The 17636-nt window shown below is 36.8% G+C and overlaps 1 protein-coding gene across 6 annotated transcripts in view; it reads right to left on the reverse strand.

Annotated features, from left to right (window-relative positions):
* The window catches only part of LOC113636953 (semaphorin-4E-like), a 34905-nt gene extending 17269 nt beyond the window's left edge, over positions 1-17636 (reverse strand). Inside the window, exons 1-12 of one of the 6 annotated variants that reach the window (XM_047806483.1) lie at positions 17454-17636; positions 16800-16945; positions 16118-16180; positions 15011-15109; positions 14760-14859; positions 14407-14517; positions 14105-14256; positions 13417-13589; positions 12678-12831; positions 12135-12354; positions 11929-12044; positions 11298-11467 (exon numbers count right to left, since the gene is read on the reverse strand). In XM_047806483.1, coding sequence (XP_047662439.1) covers positions 11298-11467; positions 11929-12044; positions 12135-12354; positions 12678-12831; positions 13417-13589; positions 14105-14256; positions 14407-14517; positions 14760-14859; positions 15011-15109; positions 16118-16180; positions 16800-16945; positions 17454-17553 — 1604 coding nt within the window. In that variant the 5' untranslated portion in view covers positions 17554-17636. Of the gene's footprint in view, positions 1-1183; positions 1323-5495; positions 5645-11297; positions 11468-11928; positions 12045-12134; positions 12355-12677; positions 12832-13416; positions 13590-14104; positions 14257-14406; positions 14518-14759; positions 14860-15010; positions 15110-16117; positions 16181-16799; positions 16946-17453 lie in introns of those variants that run through there. The other 5 variants (XM_047806485.1, XM_047806484.1, XM_047806479.1 and 2 more) reach the window with 5 other exon arrangements.

Consider the following 17636-nt stretch of genomic DNA (forward strand, 5'->3'; position numbering starts at 1 on the left):
CTAATGGTTAGAGAGTCTGACTCGTAACCCGAAGGTTGTGGGTTCGAGTCTCGGGGCGGCCACGACTAAGGTGCCCTTGAGCAAGGCACCGAACCCCCCCAACTGCTTCCCGGGCGCCGCAGCATAAATGGCTGCCCACTGCTCCGGGTGTGTGTTCACGGTGTGTGTGTGTGTGCACTTTGGATGGGTTAAATGCAGAGAACGAATTCTTCTACTTAACCATATGTCATTTCACGATTTCACGATAATGCACACAAGACAAACAGGTCTGTCCTTTATATTCATGAACAGATAATTTGCCTCCCTCCTGTCTTGAAAGCTTCTATTGTCCATCTTTTGTTTGGCCATTTTTGTGGAGGGTGGATTTAACGTGCCCGATGTGACTGTAGCCTGGTTGTTAACGACTGTCAACAGAGAACGAGGGGCGCTTGCTGTTCGTGACTATGCATCAATACAGTGGCAAGGCATTCTGGGATTTGTAGTATTAGCGGAGCATGCGGTTAGTCAGCTGTAAGGCACATCTTATATAATTACACCAGAGTTTGACACCCCTACTCTAACTGCACGGAATGAGCTTTTAAAAAGCCATCCATTGACAATATCATCATGCTGAAAACTAAAAATTAGTATCATTGTAATGGGACGATCCAGTGTGGAGATCTTATACAGAGAAAATGATGGTGCTGGTGGATTCGGATGATGTTTGAGCTGATCAGTGCATCTCTATTGTAGATCATCTAAATGATAGCAGATGACTTTAAATATTGAATGTGTCAATAAATGCTTAAAAGTATGACACGATGTGCTTTGATTAATATATCATTCAAACCATTGGTGGTTTAAGAGGAATAAAACTCTTCAGGATGTTCAGTTATGAAAAACTAATCCACTTCACCAGCCCACTGTTGAATATTTTCTGTTACTTAAACCTAACACATTTAAAATCAATTACACATTTTTTTAGCCTAATAAATATTTGTAATACTCCATATAATATAAATGTATTAGAAGGCCAGGAAAGTACAGTACAGGAAAATACATTGTTTCAACTATATCGAGAAATATCTGGAGCACCAGATTGTACAGAAACACAGAAACACTGTTCTGAACAGTACACATCAGACACGTCATCACTGCTATTATTTTGTACTAACACAAGCATAAACTTTGAAGATGAACTTACCTGCTGCAGCTGCTGATAAATGCTTCAAATGAAAATGTATTGGCTCTTTCACACAGAAACATATGACAAGAGATTCCAGAACTTTCATGACAGTTCCAGATTCAGAGTAGAAGCAGAGAATTTAGTGGAGCTGCAGCTTCTTTGAAAAAGTCCAGAATCGAAATGGAGAAATAAAATCGATTAGTATGCAAGGGTCTCTGCTTTAACAGTGTGATTATGTAAAGACTATAATACAACAGATACATGAGCATGTGCATACATGAGATTACTGTGGATGGTACCACTGAGAAACATTGCTGTGATAGCATTAAGACTGCAATTACCAAAAAGAGTGAAATGCTGATAATTTCAACAAAATACACTTCATGTTAAAACTATTTTTTTTTCTGGTTGCACAAGTAGAATTCTTTAAAAAAGGGAAATTATATATAATAGCATAATTAGGTGTTACCCAGATGAGGATGGGTTCCAAATAAACACAATACGAAGAGTCAAAAAAATGAGAGCACAGGCAGAGCAGGAGTTTATCTTATTCTAGCACACGCTCCAGTGCAGAGAGACGGCGTGTGAGAGACAGAGACAGCAGCGAAAGAGATAGGAGAAGGAGACAGAGAAGTGCTGAACACAGGAGCAAGAGCTCCAGCCAAGAGAGAAGGCTGTAGCAAGGTGAAGAGTGGAGGAGGAGCAGAGGAAGGGAAAGGAAGAGCGAGGACAGGGGCAGGAAGAAGAACGATTGTGGTGACAGCAAGGAGAGACGGCAGAGGAGGAGGCTATCCTCAGTGTCCTCCGCATCTTCTGCTTCTGAGCAGGATGACACTACAGAATGACAAGAGCTCGTCGACTGGTTAAGAAAGAAGCCAAGGAGAGGAAGAAGCATGAGAAAATGGGCTGGAGTAAAGAGTACATGGGATAGACTAATGCAGACAACCTGCTGGGTACCTTTCATCCATTCATTCATTTTCTACCGCTTATCCGAACTACCTCGGGTCACGGGGAGCCTGTGCCTATCTCAGGCGTCATCGGGCATCAAGGCAGGATACACCCTGGACGGAGTGCCAACCCATCACAGAGCACACACACACTCTCATTCACTCACGCAATCACACACTACGAACAATTTTCCAGAGATACCAATCAACCTAGCATGCATGTCTTTGGACCGGGGAGGAAACCGGAGTACCCGGAGGAAACCTCCGAGGCACGGGGAGAACATGCAAACTCCACACACACAAGGCAGAGGCAGGAATCGAACCCCCAACCCTGGAGGTGTGAGGCGAACGTGCTAACCACTAAGCTGCTGGGCACCTTCAAATGGCATAATTTGGAAAATGTCTTATAATGCCAGGTAATGATGGATATTACAATTTAAAGATTAATGGCATTTAAACATTAAGTAATAATACAAGATGGGGCATATTGTTATGGGAAATAGTAAATGACATATCAACAGAGTCATCTCTTTATCAAGATAAAATCTTGATTAAGATCAAGATGGAGCCGATGTTCATGGCATGCCGTCAGTCTCTGAGACTCTCAAGCCTGTTTGTACTATGGATTTTTAATTGCCTTTTAAATCATGGCATTTTCACCTGTTGTCTTAAGCCAAAGCGTGTCTCCTGGGCTAGTTTACGACCGGCAAACTCTGCTGAATATCGAACTTTTGGTAGATGGACAAACACATCAGTTAATGCCGGGTACTGGTGGGACTCTTCCGCCACTGTTGGCGCCTGTGCCGCCCTACCTTTGTCGGGTGTAATGTTTGCCGCCGGGAAAGAAACGACGGAAGCGTCGAGGGAAAAGAGGTGGTTTTGTGGTTAAACTTAAACTTGCCCTTGGAAGTAACGGGAGGAGATGCGGGGTTCGAGCTCTGGTAGTTGACGGAATGGACTGCTCTCGTTTTGTGAGATGGCGCTCCATGGAATCGTCATATAACTGGAATGTCCCGATTTTCCCTACTTTTACTGGATCGCTACTGGATCGCTAAGTCCATTTTCTGAGCTCACACCACGGTACTGTAATTTCTATAATACACCTCGTTCATCAGGTCGAGGAGGAGGACTGGCTTCTATGTTCAAAGAGAAGTTATAACTGCAGACTAATAGCAACTGAAGATTTTATCAATGAATTTGTGGATTTTTTAGGAGGTCTGTTTTCAAAATTTGATAGACTGCTTATTTTAGGAGATTTTAATATACATTTGTGCTGCCCACAAAATGCAATAGCGAAGGACTTTTTAAACCTGATTGATTCTTTTGACAATTAGTGAATGGTCGGACTCATCCATGGCCTTACACTAGACCTGGTATTAATACATGGACTCTCTACCGAAGATTTAGAACTAAATGACCATGTTATCTCTGACCACAAACCTGTACTTTTTAATATCCCTGTCTCATGCTGTTCTGTCAATCCTGTGAAATCTTTGCAATGCTTTCGCAGTTTTTCATCTTCAACTTGTATAGAATGTGTTGCAATGTTCAATGAGGTGTGTAAAGTGTCTGACTCTGTTTTTCAGGATATGGGTGTTGATGAGCACTTGTACTGCTTGCATTCAGCCTCTAAAGAGGTGTTAGACACAGTAGCCAAAAAAATAAACAGCGCAAAGTTAGGTCTGATCCATGGTTAAATGATGAGATAAGAGGTCTTAGACAAACGTGTAGGCAGGCAGAAAGAAAGTGGAAGAAAAATAAGTTGCAAATTAATTATATTTGTAAGGAAGCACTAAAAAATTTTGAGAGGTCTGTAAAAACGGTTAAATCTAAGTACTTTGTCGAGTTAATAGAAAAACAATGCTAATAATCCTAAGACATTGTTTAATATTATAAATTTAGTAGTAAGCCCTCCTATATTAAATGTAGATTTTTCCCCATCAATATGCGAGAATTTTCTTGATTCATTTAAAACAAAGATTGAGAATCTTAGAAGGATGATCCCGCAAATGTGTTGTGACTTTTTAGGTTCTGTTACAAAAACCACTACTTTTAATCAATTTGAACTTATTACATTTCAGCAGTTACGGGAAATTGTAAGTGTATTGAAACCTACTGGGTCAGTTGTTGATATGGTTTTTGAAAGAAAACTTTGAGGCTATTGGACCTATTGTAAATAAAAGCTTAGATACGGGGGTTTTTCCTAACATGCTGAAACAGGCCTTTCAATGGTTCATGTACTTTCCAACAACAAAACATGAGAACACAACATACTGTACTCATAATTACCACTTATGAAATGAGAAGCACATGCAGGCAGCATTAATCTCCAGAGCAATTTGGATGAAAGTTTTTAATTTTTTTCTAGTAACATTTAATGTTGTAGAACATCTGTGAATTTTCTGACAATGGAGACTCATTAAAAAAATATTAACTAATAAAAAAAATTACGATTATATGAATAAAAATATCCCTTTAAAAAATACTGTTTCATAATAATGGGCCACATTATCTTTGCCAGTCTTGGTGTAAGTTGTTACTATAGAAACAATAAGATATTAGATCCTTACAGCTGGCACTAGTGTAATGACGGAGCTGTTCTTATAGAAAATTAATTAACAGCTTCTGACCAATTAGAATTATGCGTTTTGTCATAAGCAAATACAACTCTCAATTCTGTGAAGTAAACCTGTTGCAGAGAGAGAGGGAAGCTGCCCATAAATATCACTGATCGTTATAGACAAATAGTTACTTGATGTTTCATCTTATCAGAGACATCAGACCACCAAAAGGAGAAATAATAATAATGGAGTAACAATAAATATATCGAGTACCTTCCAGAGCTGCTAATTCCTTGTCAAAACTTGTCTGTGAACTACGGGTTGTAATTTGTTGCTTTACACGTGCAGGTCTAAGATCCATATCCGTGGTGGCCGAGCTAAGCCCATTAACCTGCTGGCCAAATACATCAGCACTGAAGATGATGACTTGTCTTTAGAAATACATGAACCGTACATCTTTCAGAATGGACTCACTGTCCCAGACAAGGACGACCTTCTGGAGGAAATCAAGATGTGGGCACTTCAGCTAGAGGACCTTAAATGTATTTCCTATACTCCTCCTTTTTTAAATCAGTAGCCTGCTTTCTATTATTATTGTGCAAAAAAAGAACCTGTTGTTTTTGCTTAGGTGATGATTATAATGATGATGATGATGATGATGATGATGATGATGATGATGATGATGATATTATTTCTATTATATGTCTTATAACTGAACATTCAGCACAAACTTATGGTCTAGGATGTGAAACATTGATTGGTTTATATTAATAACATATTAATTTTAACATCTAGCATAAGCAACTAGTGGAAGAGCCGTACCTCACCCGTGCCATTTAGACTCGCACCTGCTGCAATAGACTCTCCCAGTAGCTGATGTCCAGGTTCGAGCCTCCGACCTGGATCTTACTCTCTATGTTCATGTGCAGTGCCTGCAGCTGGCTGTACATTTTACCTTTAAACACAGACTGCACATCTTTACTCCCAGTAGTGTTGATGCCGTCACGCCGACAGCTGTATCACACTGCAAGAGTTTTAACCAAATAAAAAAAATAACCAAAATTCTGACACCGAACTGAAAACCAAATGAGGTTAAAAAAGGTCTCTAAAATCGGTTTAAAAGAGAATTTTGGTTGATTTTTTTAATTAAATATTTTAATTACTGTTGCTATTACAAGTTGAATTAACACAGTATCTTACAAACTACTCTTGCAGTGTGATACAGCTGCCGACATGAAGGTATCAACACTACTGTGATTGACTGGCTACCCTCTTTTTGGAGGGAATTTCGCCATCCCGCCTTGCACTCCGAATCAGCGGTGCTGACCTTGGTGCTGCATGCTTTCCTCTACTCATCACCAGCTCTGTCCATGGTGCTGCACCTCTGCTGCTTTCCTCTCCCAGCAAGAGAGTGGAGATGAGAGCCCAGGGCCGTGCTCCAGAGCCCCTGCAAAGAAGGAGGGAGGAAGAGAAGCAGACGAGGGTGAAGATGGAAAGAAAAGCGAAGCAGTGGAGTCCATGCTGAAGGAGCAGGATGTGATCCAGCAGAGCCAGGCCGAGTACGACTAGGGTCATTACAGTCCTGTGTTCCTACAGCCCTCCGAGCTCCCGCTGGGCACGCACTCGCAGACAGCTGCAGGTCACAGGTGTGTTTATGCAAGCTCTGCTTTGGGATAGTATGGAAATTTGAAGTGGTCAGCTGTTTTTAACATTCTCTGTTGTCAGCTTATTGCAGGATTTGTGTCATTGTTTCACAGACTTTACAAGCATTTACATTCATAGCATTTGAAAGATGTCTTTATAATGAGCAACTTACAGAAATAAATAAATACATCCTGATACTAGATCATTGGGTCACATACTTAGTATACCATCATCTATACACTGCTGGAGAAGTAATAGAAAAAAACACACTCAAACAACACAACAATTTTAGTAGATAGTTTAGACACTAGAATCCTGGTTTACAAGTGGAGAATAAATTAAAAATGGAACACCTTGATTTAAATTACATCATTAAGCTGTAATTGTGTTCAGACTGATTACAGTTTAAGCTTAAAATGTAGAAAATGTACAAATAAATAAAAAAGTCACAGCATTCATTACACCTGCACACAGTATTTATTCATTCATATTATAATAATTATTCCTGACAATTTATACTCACTTCCATCTTTGAAATGAATTTAAAGTAGCAGTAATGATTCGATTTAAATCCATAATATAAAATTGTGTGATTATTTTGTTTGTGTTCAGGTGACGCCAACAAGAGCACAGAGGACGTGTTTGTGCGACGTGCAAAAGATGGAATGGGTGTGAAGTGGCCCAGTTCAGCATCAAGATGCCCTGACTGGGAAAATGTACATGTGAGCTGACAAGTACCGGCCACACAAGCCTTGCTTCCTTAATCGTGTGCACACAGGCTTTGGGAGGAACAAGTACAACCAGACACACTATGATTTTGAAAACCCGCCACGCAAAATTGTCCACGGTTACTAGTTTAACCTCTTCTACCCGGACCTGATCAACAAATGCCTCAGTACTTCCTTGAGCAGAGTCTGGACAACAAGGACTTTGGGATCCTGCAGTTTCATGCCAGACCGCCGTACGAGGACATCGCGTTTAAGATATTCAACCATGAATGGGAATACTCACATCGACACGGCTTCTGCTGCCAGTTCTCCAACGGCATCTTCAGCTGTGGTTTTATTTCAAGCGCTATCACTACATGAGATGAGAAGCTGATGCTCAAGAAGTCTATACAAACAGTTATCTTGTCTGTGTAAACTTCTATGTGGATACGTACTGTAAGTTACTTAAGATGCTTTCACATTGCAGTGAAGCATTTCATTGTTGAGTAAACTATAATCTTTACATCAGGTCTCATGGGAAAAAAAATAATTTAAAAGATATGTGGATGAGGTTACCCTGTAATTAAAATGATAGTAAAGCAATTTCTAGTAAAGCAACTTAAATTGCGAAAAGTGATGAAAGTTTCAACATTCACACAAGACCATATCTGCTCCTGACGTGAAAGTCAGCATTAATAACGAAGCATTTCTTCACTTCGCGCCGCATCCAGTATGTACACACTGTAAAACGTGCTGCATTCACAAAGTAATAAATTCACACTTTAAGAAATTATAGTGTACTTTATTTTAATTGTTATATAATTAAAAATGGGGAAAACGTTGCATTAACTATTAAAGTAGCCATATATACCTTCAACCAGTTGCTATGAGGTGAAACAGCAATGCCCAATTATTGACAGGTTAAATCACTTTCAGTAAGTAGCAGGGTGTCCTCCTGATGCTTCATGACTTTCTTCAGGGCATTGTACCCTTTGAATTGGTGCTGTGTTATGATATGTTGATCAAGAAGAAGTATTTCTCTCTTTCTGAGAGCATTTTTTGAAGATGGTACTCTCAAAATCAAGGTGTGCAATCTGACATCATGCAAAAGGTTGCTGAATCTGTATTTAAATATACAGCATATCCCACAAATCTCCTAATTCTGTCAGTTGTAGAGGCTTTGATAGGGAAGTTCCCATGCCTGAAGTAACCTGGATCTTTTTCAGGAATGTATGGCTGGCAGCAAAGTCTTAAATACAAAATGGGCAACTAGTTAAGAAACCAGGAGCTAGGCTAGACAGAACTTTAAATAAACGCCCTCAAATGAAAGCAGCCAAATGTTAGAGTTCCTAGCAAAAAATGTCAAAAAACCAAAGAAGGCTGAACTGAACTATCTTCCTCCACACCAACATGTGGAAACCTTTGAGAGTTTACAAAATGAGTGAAAAGCATTGCTGGGTGAAAAAAAAAAAAGACAACCAGAGAATCATCATAGAAAAAATGTCTAAAACATTCTCATACAGAAGACATGAAGTTGTCAACCTCACTCCACCAATTAAAGCTTTCCAGCAGAGGTGGCCTGCTTTATTCACTGAAGCTCAGGCACGTTAATCCAATTAAGATATTGTAGTTATTATAAACATTTTATCAAGATGTAAACAACCCTGGTCCAGAAGCACTTCCATTTTTGCTTTTATTTCACTCATATAATTAGGATTTAAATATGTTTGTTTAAATTTTCAATTCAATTCTAAATGTTCTGTTGATTGTGTTTTGTTCTAATGTTTGTGTATGTTTTTAGTGTTATTTACATCCTGCAAAATGGTTTATATTCTGGAAAGTTGTCTGGATAAATATTTGGTGCTCATAAAGGAGCTGTTGTATTTTTTTTTGTGGTGATTGTCTTGCAATAATTAGTATTTTTTACTCTTTACAGATAATGAAGGAATTCAGAAGAATTACTCCTGTTCCCCTTGAACAAACATTTATGTCCAAATTAGACGGCTACTCTTGGAGCTTATAAAAGCTAAGGGAGGGTTGCCAGGCTCACGATGCAGCCTATGCTCATCTTTTTTTATTCAAGTATATGCTAAATAGCTGTATAAGCCAGGAAAACTTTGTTTCTACATTTAAACAATAAAGAACTTTTTAGCTAAAACTACAGTCCCCAGTGATTCAGATAATGCAAGTTCTCAGGTTCTGCCTCCTGGAGTGTTCAGAAAGTAAATACATTCATCAGAAAAGTAATCCCTGCTAGTGTTGAGTGATAAACTCCATAGTGAGCTCTTCCTTTCATCAGCATATGAGATCACTGATACATGAGTGTATCAAGGGGGTAATTTCCATATTTATTCATTTGCTCCTTTTTTTTTACTCATTTATCTATGACCAGCCACAAAAACAGAAGTGGCTGTACTTTAAGAGCACCTGGCAACACTTCGGACTACAACCTTCTAAAACATGATGCCACTAATCAGAACATATCATTGATGCCCGGTGCTTTTCTCGGCATTACACCGGGTGTCCTGTAAATGACTTGCGAAGACTTTATGCCAAGCTGAGGGGATTACTTTTATGTTGCAACTAAATGCTTTTTGGACGAACCACAGGGTGTGCATTTCATGGACCACCTAGGAGCGTGGTCTTAGCTAAAAATCTGTTCTACTAAAGAAACACCTAGTGTGAATAAATAAACAGCAAATGTTCATGTTTGGGTGAACTATACCTTTATGCTATAGCATTTCTGCCACATAAGCAATTTAAAGAGTCAGATTTAAAGAGAAATTCAAATATTCAGATTTAAAGATATTTACTCAGCTTGTATAGATGGCAATCGATAAGACTTATAATGATGTCATGTCAATTCTCGTCCATGGAAATGGAGATGAGGAGCCAGTCGTGTCCATTGTTCTAGAAGGAAGCAAGGTCCTAACAAAATGTGAAAATACTGCAAAAGCTTATGATGGGTCTGATTTATGTCTTAAATCTACAGTATCCATCTAATCTGAAATACACTTTTGAGGATTTGCAAAAACTCTTTCTGGATCTCGATGGACTTCTCCTAATGTATGGTTTTTAAAAACCACTTGAAATGTTTTTGTTCTCTGGATGTTCATAGACATTAATCTGCCTTGTTTACCCAACTTTGTTTAAACATTGTCACACTGTGAGAAAATGTAGACCCATCATTCAGAATGATTGTTTCTGTTACCATTTACATTTTACTTGTTTCATGTAATGGTTTTAATATTTTCAAATACTGTTTTAGAGAGTATTTTAAAATAAGCAGTTTGTTAATGAAAAGAGCACTTGGACATGGACTTGCTTACAGTAATTTACTTAGAAGACAGGATTTAATTGTAACAGCAGTCTGTTAATATCACTTTGTTGATTCTGTCCAGTCTTTGCATAGACATGCAAGTTTAGATTGGATGAATAAGCAAAATCATTTGTAATCAAAAATGTCATTGCACTTTACTTCTGCTTAAGCATTAATCTTAAGCAGGTTTCTGTAAGTTTTTATAATTTCTTACATTGAAATACTCTAAATACTGTAAATACTCTAATTTTAAATTGTACTTATTATTTTTGTCAGTGTGGATTATGTTATATTTGTCATTGAGGTGTCTGCAAAATAAAAAATAAACTTCACTGGAACAATTTGTCTCCATTATGCTCTCATATCGGGTGATCCAGCTATTGTGTTGAAAAGCCACCTGTTTACATATCGACTGCAGGACAACGTGCAGCATTTCCATCTCTCAGACTCTGAACCACCACACTGTAGGAGAAAAAAATAGATGCACATGACTGAAAATTCTCACATGTGCACAGTCTATACTCTAGGGCAGTCAGCTCAATATTTTAGACCACAGTGATGTTTGATTCTTGATTTTGATTGGTCAGAAGGTGAAATTTTCACATAATCACAATAAAGACAGTAGATCTAGCTGGAAGACACATCAGGTTTATATTAATGTGTTCATTTTAATACATTACTGTTAGCTCCAGATAATCTAGGTCAATAAAGAGTAATAAATTCTGTAAAATACTGTGATGAATAAATTTTTAATGTGTTGTTATTTAATAAAAAAAATTAAAAAATAATAATAAAAGTTAATAATTAAAAGTAATTAATAATTACTAAAAGATCAACTTCAGGTCACATCACACCCATTGTCTTTTTTGCCCGTTTTCCTACAACAGCACACCACATCATGATTTTTTCCTTACAGCACTATATTACAGCAGCTGAGAAGTATATGCTGAGTACCTGTGTGTATCAGGATGAATGTTTTTTATAGCAATGCAGCGTTCAGCACTGAGGTCCCAGCCGCAGTAAGGGTCTCTGGCCAGCACACAGTCCATACAGGAAGCGTAATGGTCACATGTACTAAGTGGCATCTGCACCATTGCTTTCTCTGAGCCTGCATACAGCTGACCCTGAAACAATATGTGCAGCAGTTATTAAAAAGATGGTCAAACTATAACAGAATCAAACTAAAACTAAATCAAACTAAAACTGAATCACAAGTAGAAATAATGAAATGAATCAGATGAGTACTGGGATAGCCATGGTGGGAAAGTCATTAAGTATTGTTTTATTTTAGATCTCTTGTGAATGACATGTGAGGGCAAAAAGAATCTTAGATCTGCATGTCCCCTAAAATGTGTTAACAGCAGTAGAAAAAAAATGATTTCTATAATATTTTTTTAATTTATCAAAAGAATAAAAACAATTCACTCAATGAAAATGCATTTTATCATTCTCTGTAGTAAATAGAGAAGTATTCTGTCCCCTTGATAAATCAATTAATTAGTGTAATATAACACAAAAAAAATAACCTATAATATTTTTGTGTAGCTTCAAGGAGGAAAAAATGTAAATGTGCTCTGAAGCTTACCAGGGTAACGGAGAGCTGCAATATCTTCACTGGGTCGGACTTCTTAAAGAGCTGCACCTCCTCTATTATCACCATCTTTCCATCATAGTTCACTGCTTTCAGCACTGAACCGCTTGCTGTTACAAAGATTGAACATTTGAACATTGAACACATACATGGATAAGTCTGAATAAATTATGAAAACTGTACACTAAATATTTATGTACCTGTGCCAATAAACATGACCTGATGGCTGCTCCCATCCAGGGCAGTAGTGCTGGCCACCACTATACGAGTAAACGCAGCTCCTTTCTTCACCAGTAGGGGCTGCTCAGAAGGCTTCACTGCCTGATCCATCAGTGGGTGCTCTCGGATGAACTGAAGGGTTTTATCAGGGAGGTCCAAAGACTTTGAAAACCCTTTCTCCCTTGTCTTACTGTTAATACACTACACTACACACACACACACACACACACACACACACACACACACACACACACACACACACACACACACACACACACACACACACACACTAAGTGCGAGCAACACAAAGCGAATAATTAACTACTGTATAGATGCTGTTTTTGGAGACAAAATATACAAATTAAAAAATTATACACCATACACGTCACTATGTAAGTTATTCACTCAGTAAACGATAGTAATTCTGTCTATTATATTCTGACTTAATTACATAATTTTTCCACCACTGTAGATAACCAATAAAAATAATTGTTGTAGAATATGTTGGTAAATATTGAACTCACAGCTCCGGGACGAGGGTCAGGCAGAGTTCCCTTGTATGTCACCCATTTTTCAAATAAATTATGTTTGTATAGCGTTTTGAATTGGCCTTTAGAGAACACATCCCCGATGTCCTGTATGCTGTACACGCACACTGCTGAGTACTCCGGCATTTCACTGTCAAAAGAAACAAGTGTCATAGGTCGGTGGTTAATAAAACTATGTCTAATTAATGTTTGAACCTGCAACAGTTATGAATATTTTCTACAATTTTTTTTTGTTTTTAAATGGATGTCACAGCCTTACACATATGCAAACAGGAAGAAAAAACAGGAAGAAACATATTTTCTTTTTAAGCATTTCCTTGATTTACAGGTTTTGACTCCCTTAGATAATTTTTGAGTACACCTTATTGCATCATGTAATCTCCTACAATTTATTCATTTCATATCAGAGTAAAAACATTTCACACAAAAATAGTTTCAGATGCAATTGTATGCATAATTAAATTTGACTGAGGTTTTCATATGAGTGTGTAGTACTAAATAATAATTCTCATATTATAATAATGCATATAATGAAGATAATGGTGTATGAAATATAAAGACATCAAGGTGGTGCAGCATTGCCATCTCATACTGACTGTATTGTTGATGTGGTATTCAAACTCAATCCTGAGTACATTCAAAATCACAAATTGTCTTCTTCACTGCAGTTATTTAAACATATTCTGCTGGCATTTTTGAACTGAACATTACTCACCCCTGAGGAGTGAAGACACCGTAGAACATACAGGTTTTCCAGGTGTCTGGGCAGAAGAGGAACACATCCTGTATGAGAAGTGGTAGTCTGGTTTCAAGGACAGAACAGTCCAGGCAAGTCTTTAGAAATGACGTCGACTTATTATGCAGTGGTCGCTGTCCTCCCACATCCCCCTAGCAAGGAGAGATCAGAGAGTATGAGAACTATGCTCCAAAAAATTACATCTTAGCAAGTGACAATAGTTATATTTATTTACTAATTAACGTTATAAAATAAAACCAAATATTTTTTGGTAAAAGTATTATTCTATAAGCAAATAATATCTCTCATTTTAAGCATTTATTACTTAAAAAAGAAAGAAAAAAAAAACTAGAAATAGGAAAAAAGTTTTCTATTCATGTACAAAAGCATCAAATGAAGGGTGATCAATTTTATAATATTTGATTCATAGTCGTTTCACATCTTGATGATTAGATAATCTTTTGCAATTCTTTATTAACATCTGGTTTGTTAGGTACTGATGCAGAAGTAGGAAGCGTGTGTTTATATTTCCACACCCAGATATTTTATCATCACCTGAGGTTGTTTGTTTGAACAAAGAAGTTGGTGAAGACCACACAACCATTATTTAGGCCCTAAAGAATGGTGTACTGTAATATCGGCAACATCCTTTTATAAGGAAGAGTACCTTACAAACGCGAGCCACCCTTGACACCTCCATCTTACTGTAGGCATCGTACTCCACAGCTCTTTCATTAAAGAAAAGGTAAATCTTGTCATCATCCCCCTCTGTGTTGTCATCTCCCTCAGTCACATGCTTCATGCCAATGAAATTGGGCTCTGAAATAACAAAACTAATCAGTGACTCTCAAATACTCAATCACAATCTCGAAGAATTACTTTTACAAGAATTACAAGATTTAAATTATATAGGAAACCAGAAGACTCATCTTAGTCCCTTAGTCAGTGTAATAAAATTTACATTCTTACCATTAAGCCATGAAGTCATGTATTCAGTTCTTATGGTGCCATTTAAGCTGCGCATCACAATTGGTTCGAAGCCCAGGAAAGTGGTATACGTAGCAGAGTACAGCTTTCCATCTAAACAACAATCAGCATTATATTATTACAGCATAATGATGGTATCATTGGGTTACTTTCCTTTAAAGCATTCAGAAGATCACATCAGTTATCGTAAGTAGCAGCTGTGACTAAAGAATTTACCTTAAAAATGAATATAATGCATGAACTAAATACTTTTAATCACTCACTAACTAAACCATGGTGCTCATCGGTCTGTTACATGTTGGAGTAGTTTGCCTTAAGAGAGACGAAGCACCTACCGACAAATTCAGAGGCGCATCTCTGGAAAGGATCAAATGGACACTTTCCTTTCCCATCTTGTTGTTTACCTTCGAGAGTCAGCTTGCCGTCTTTATAAGACTGGAAGACAGAACACAGCTACATGAAATGTTTACATGGTGTGATATATACAACAAAACATGCACACAGGCTGAAACTCATGTTAAAAAATGTCTACAATATCATAGCAAGGACATTTTACAGTCAAATATGGGGAGGAATTTTTACTCACCATAATATCACAGGTTGGATTAAAAGCGTTGGTACCACAAACAAACATGGTGTCATTCAACATTTTATGAAGGATCCGGATGTAGTTATGACACTCAGTCTGGAAAGGAAAATTACAGAGAATACAACGTCCAAGGAAATTATTAGGACGCGAGTCAGAAGGAGACATAAAAAAGATCTGTTAACAGAACAACACAAGACAGAAGAATAATGGGGAATAATTTCATAGGCTAGGAGAGGACTCAGAGAGGATGAGTTGCACATCGGGGCTTTGTATAATAGCATACCTGTTCCTAATCATATGATATATTTACTGCACAAAACTGTTGAATCTAACCAGGATTTGAAAGAGACATGGCTTAGGGGTGTAAAGTCTAGTTCTTAATATTCTCAAAACTCAGACTATGTTTGGTTCTTTACTGTATTAGGTAATGTATTCTTTTTAACACTCATTTGAGCATTTACATATATACAGTACACATAAATACAAAACACACACACACACACACACACACACACACTCACACACACACACACACACACACACATACACACACACACACACACACACACACATACCTGTGGTACAAGGAGTAGAGCTAAAACATTTGAATTAGGCTCTTCACTGTGTAGACGTTGCACTGTATTTTACTGCCATTTGCTGCAGCCAAGTAAAATTATTTCTTTACTTATTTGCTTTTACTAACACCTCTACTTCTGAGTGTATTTTATACATCTAGATCAACACTGAGAGCACAGTTGTCCTCTTAAGAGGAAGGATGTGTGTTTGCTTTAGTTATTCTCGGTGCTGCATCATATACTGTACAGATCAAAAAAATTTGATTCTGATATATATATATATATATTCATCCCAGGAGAACAGCAGTTTTAAAGACACTCAGAACAGCCCATCTAGTCCTAATCTAATTCATTTTTTCCGCATTGTGTATCAATAATGTGCAGGTGTATAGATGTTCCTAAAATACTGAATTTTTATTATATTTACTGTATCCATTCCTTTAATCATTCATTCATCATTATAAATAACTTTATCCTAGTCAGAGTGGTGGTGATGGTGGTGTGATCTCTTGGGTTGTGGCAGGATCACCTGAGTTTTCCCTTTGAAGGAATTACAATTGCGCTGCATCTCTGAAGTCACCGACCACATAACCTGCAATAAAAGAGAATATATTTCTTCACTGATCTAGAATTAAGTACAGTACAAGTGAAAATTTACTACTAAAGCAAGGAATTTTAACAACAAATATATATTGTTATTGTTTTTATTTTTTATGTTGCAATTATTTAGCATTCACAATCTAAAGTATTATTATTATTATTATTATTATTATTATTATTATTGGTATTGTTATACAATAACAATAATACTAATACTAATACTAATACTACTACTACTACTACTACTACTACTACTACTAATAATAATAATAATAATAATAATAATAATAATAATAATAATAATAATAATAATAATAATGAACTACTTAATTTGTATTAAAGTACTTTAAAGTGTAAAAGTTTAAATAAAAAATGTAAAAACAAAGTTGGTGACAAAAATAAAATCACAGTCACAAAAAATATAAACATGTAAAATGTAAAAACGATCGAATATAAGAAAATAAACCTAAGTAATAAGTAAAATTTAAATGACTGAAATAAATAATAAATAAATAAATAAATAAATAAATCTATTATTATTATTATTATTATTATTATTATTATTATTATTATTATTATTATTATTATTATTATTATATCTTTTTCGTGACCATAGACTTCTTGTGTGTGATGTTGTTGAGGTCCAGGGCAAAGATGGCCTCTCGAGCTCCCAGGATGAGCACACCCTCGTCTTCCATCAGGAGCATGGTGGTGTAATTCCACACTCCCTCCTCTTGAAAGACATGTCCTCTATTACCTAGCAACAGCAGAATAGGCTTTTAGTGTCCACTGTGTTGGAGTAATTATAAGATCTTTGGTGCTCATAATAAAGAAAAGTACAAAGAAGTGAAGTAGAAGAAAGACTTAAAACAACTGTAACTTTTGACCTCAGTAACTCAATAATGCTTTGTGTTATTTGTATTTACATTACTGATATTATAAAGGCTGCGATGTTCCAATGCCCTAAAATGATTATTATTATTTATGTATGTATTTATTTTACATAATGTGGGGATCTTTTATATTAAACTGTGTGCAATTTTAACAGAAGTAAGAATTTATATCAGCACTTTGTAACCATCCAGCTACAACACATCAACATTTAATATATTGCAAGGCTTATCACAGTAACATTAAACAGCAATGTTGTGGAGCCAAGTCACAAACTAATATCCATTCAAGAATAAAAAATAATTATAATAAAAAAAATATCAGCAAGAAAAAAAAACAAACAAACAAAAAAACGACAAAGACAGCTCACTTACTCAGAGTGACTGTTTTCCGTGGTGTGCTGTTCAATAGACAAACCTGGCCCGAAGTCAATACAGCTTGAGCCCAAAAAGACAGGACAAGGAAGAACAGCATGTCCTAAAGTTCTTCAAGTCTCAGAGCAACGTCAGTCTCAGTCTCTCAAACAGTCACACTCTTGAAATATTGAAAATATTTTT

This window comes from Tachysurus fulvidraco, chromosome 22 (genome assembly GCF_022655615.1).
Source record: "Tachysurus fulvidraco isolate hzauxx_2018 chromosome 22, HZAU_PFXX_2.0, whole genome shotgun sequence".
NCBI classification, from domain to species: Eukaryota; Metazoa; Chordata; class Actinopteri; order Siluriformes; family Bagridae; genus Tachysurus; species Tachysurus fulvidraco.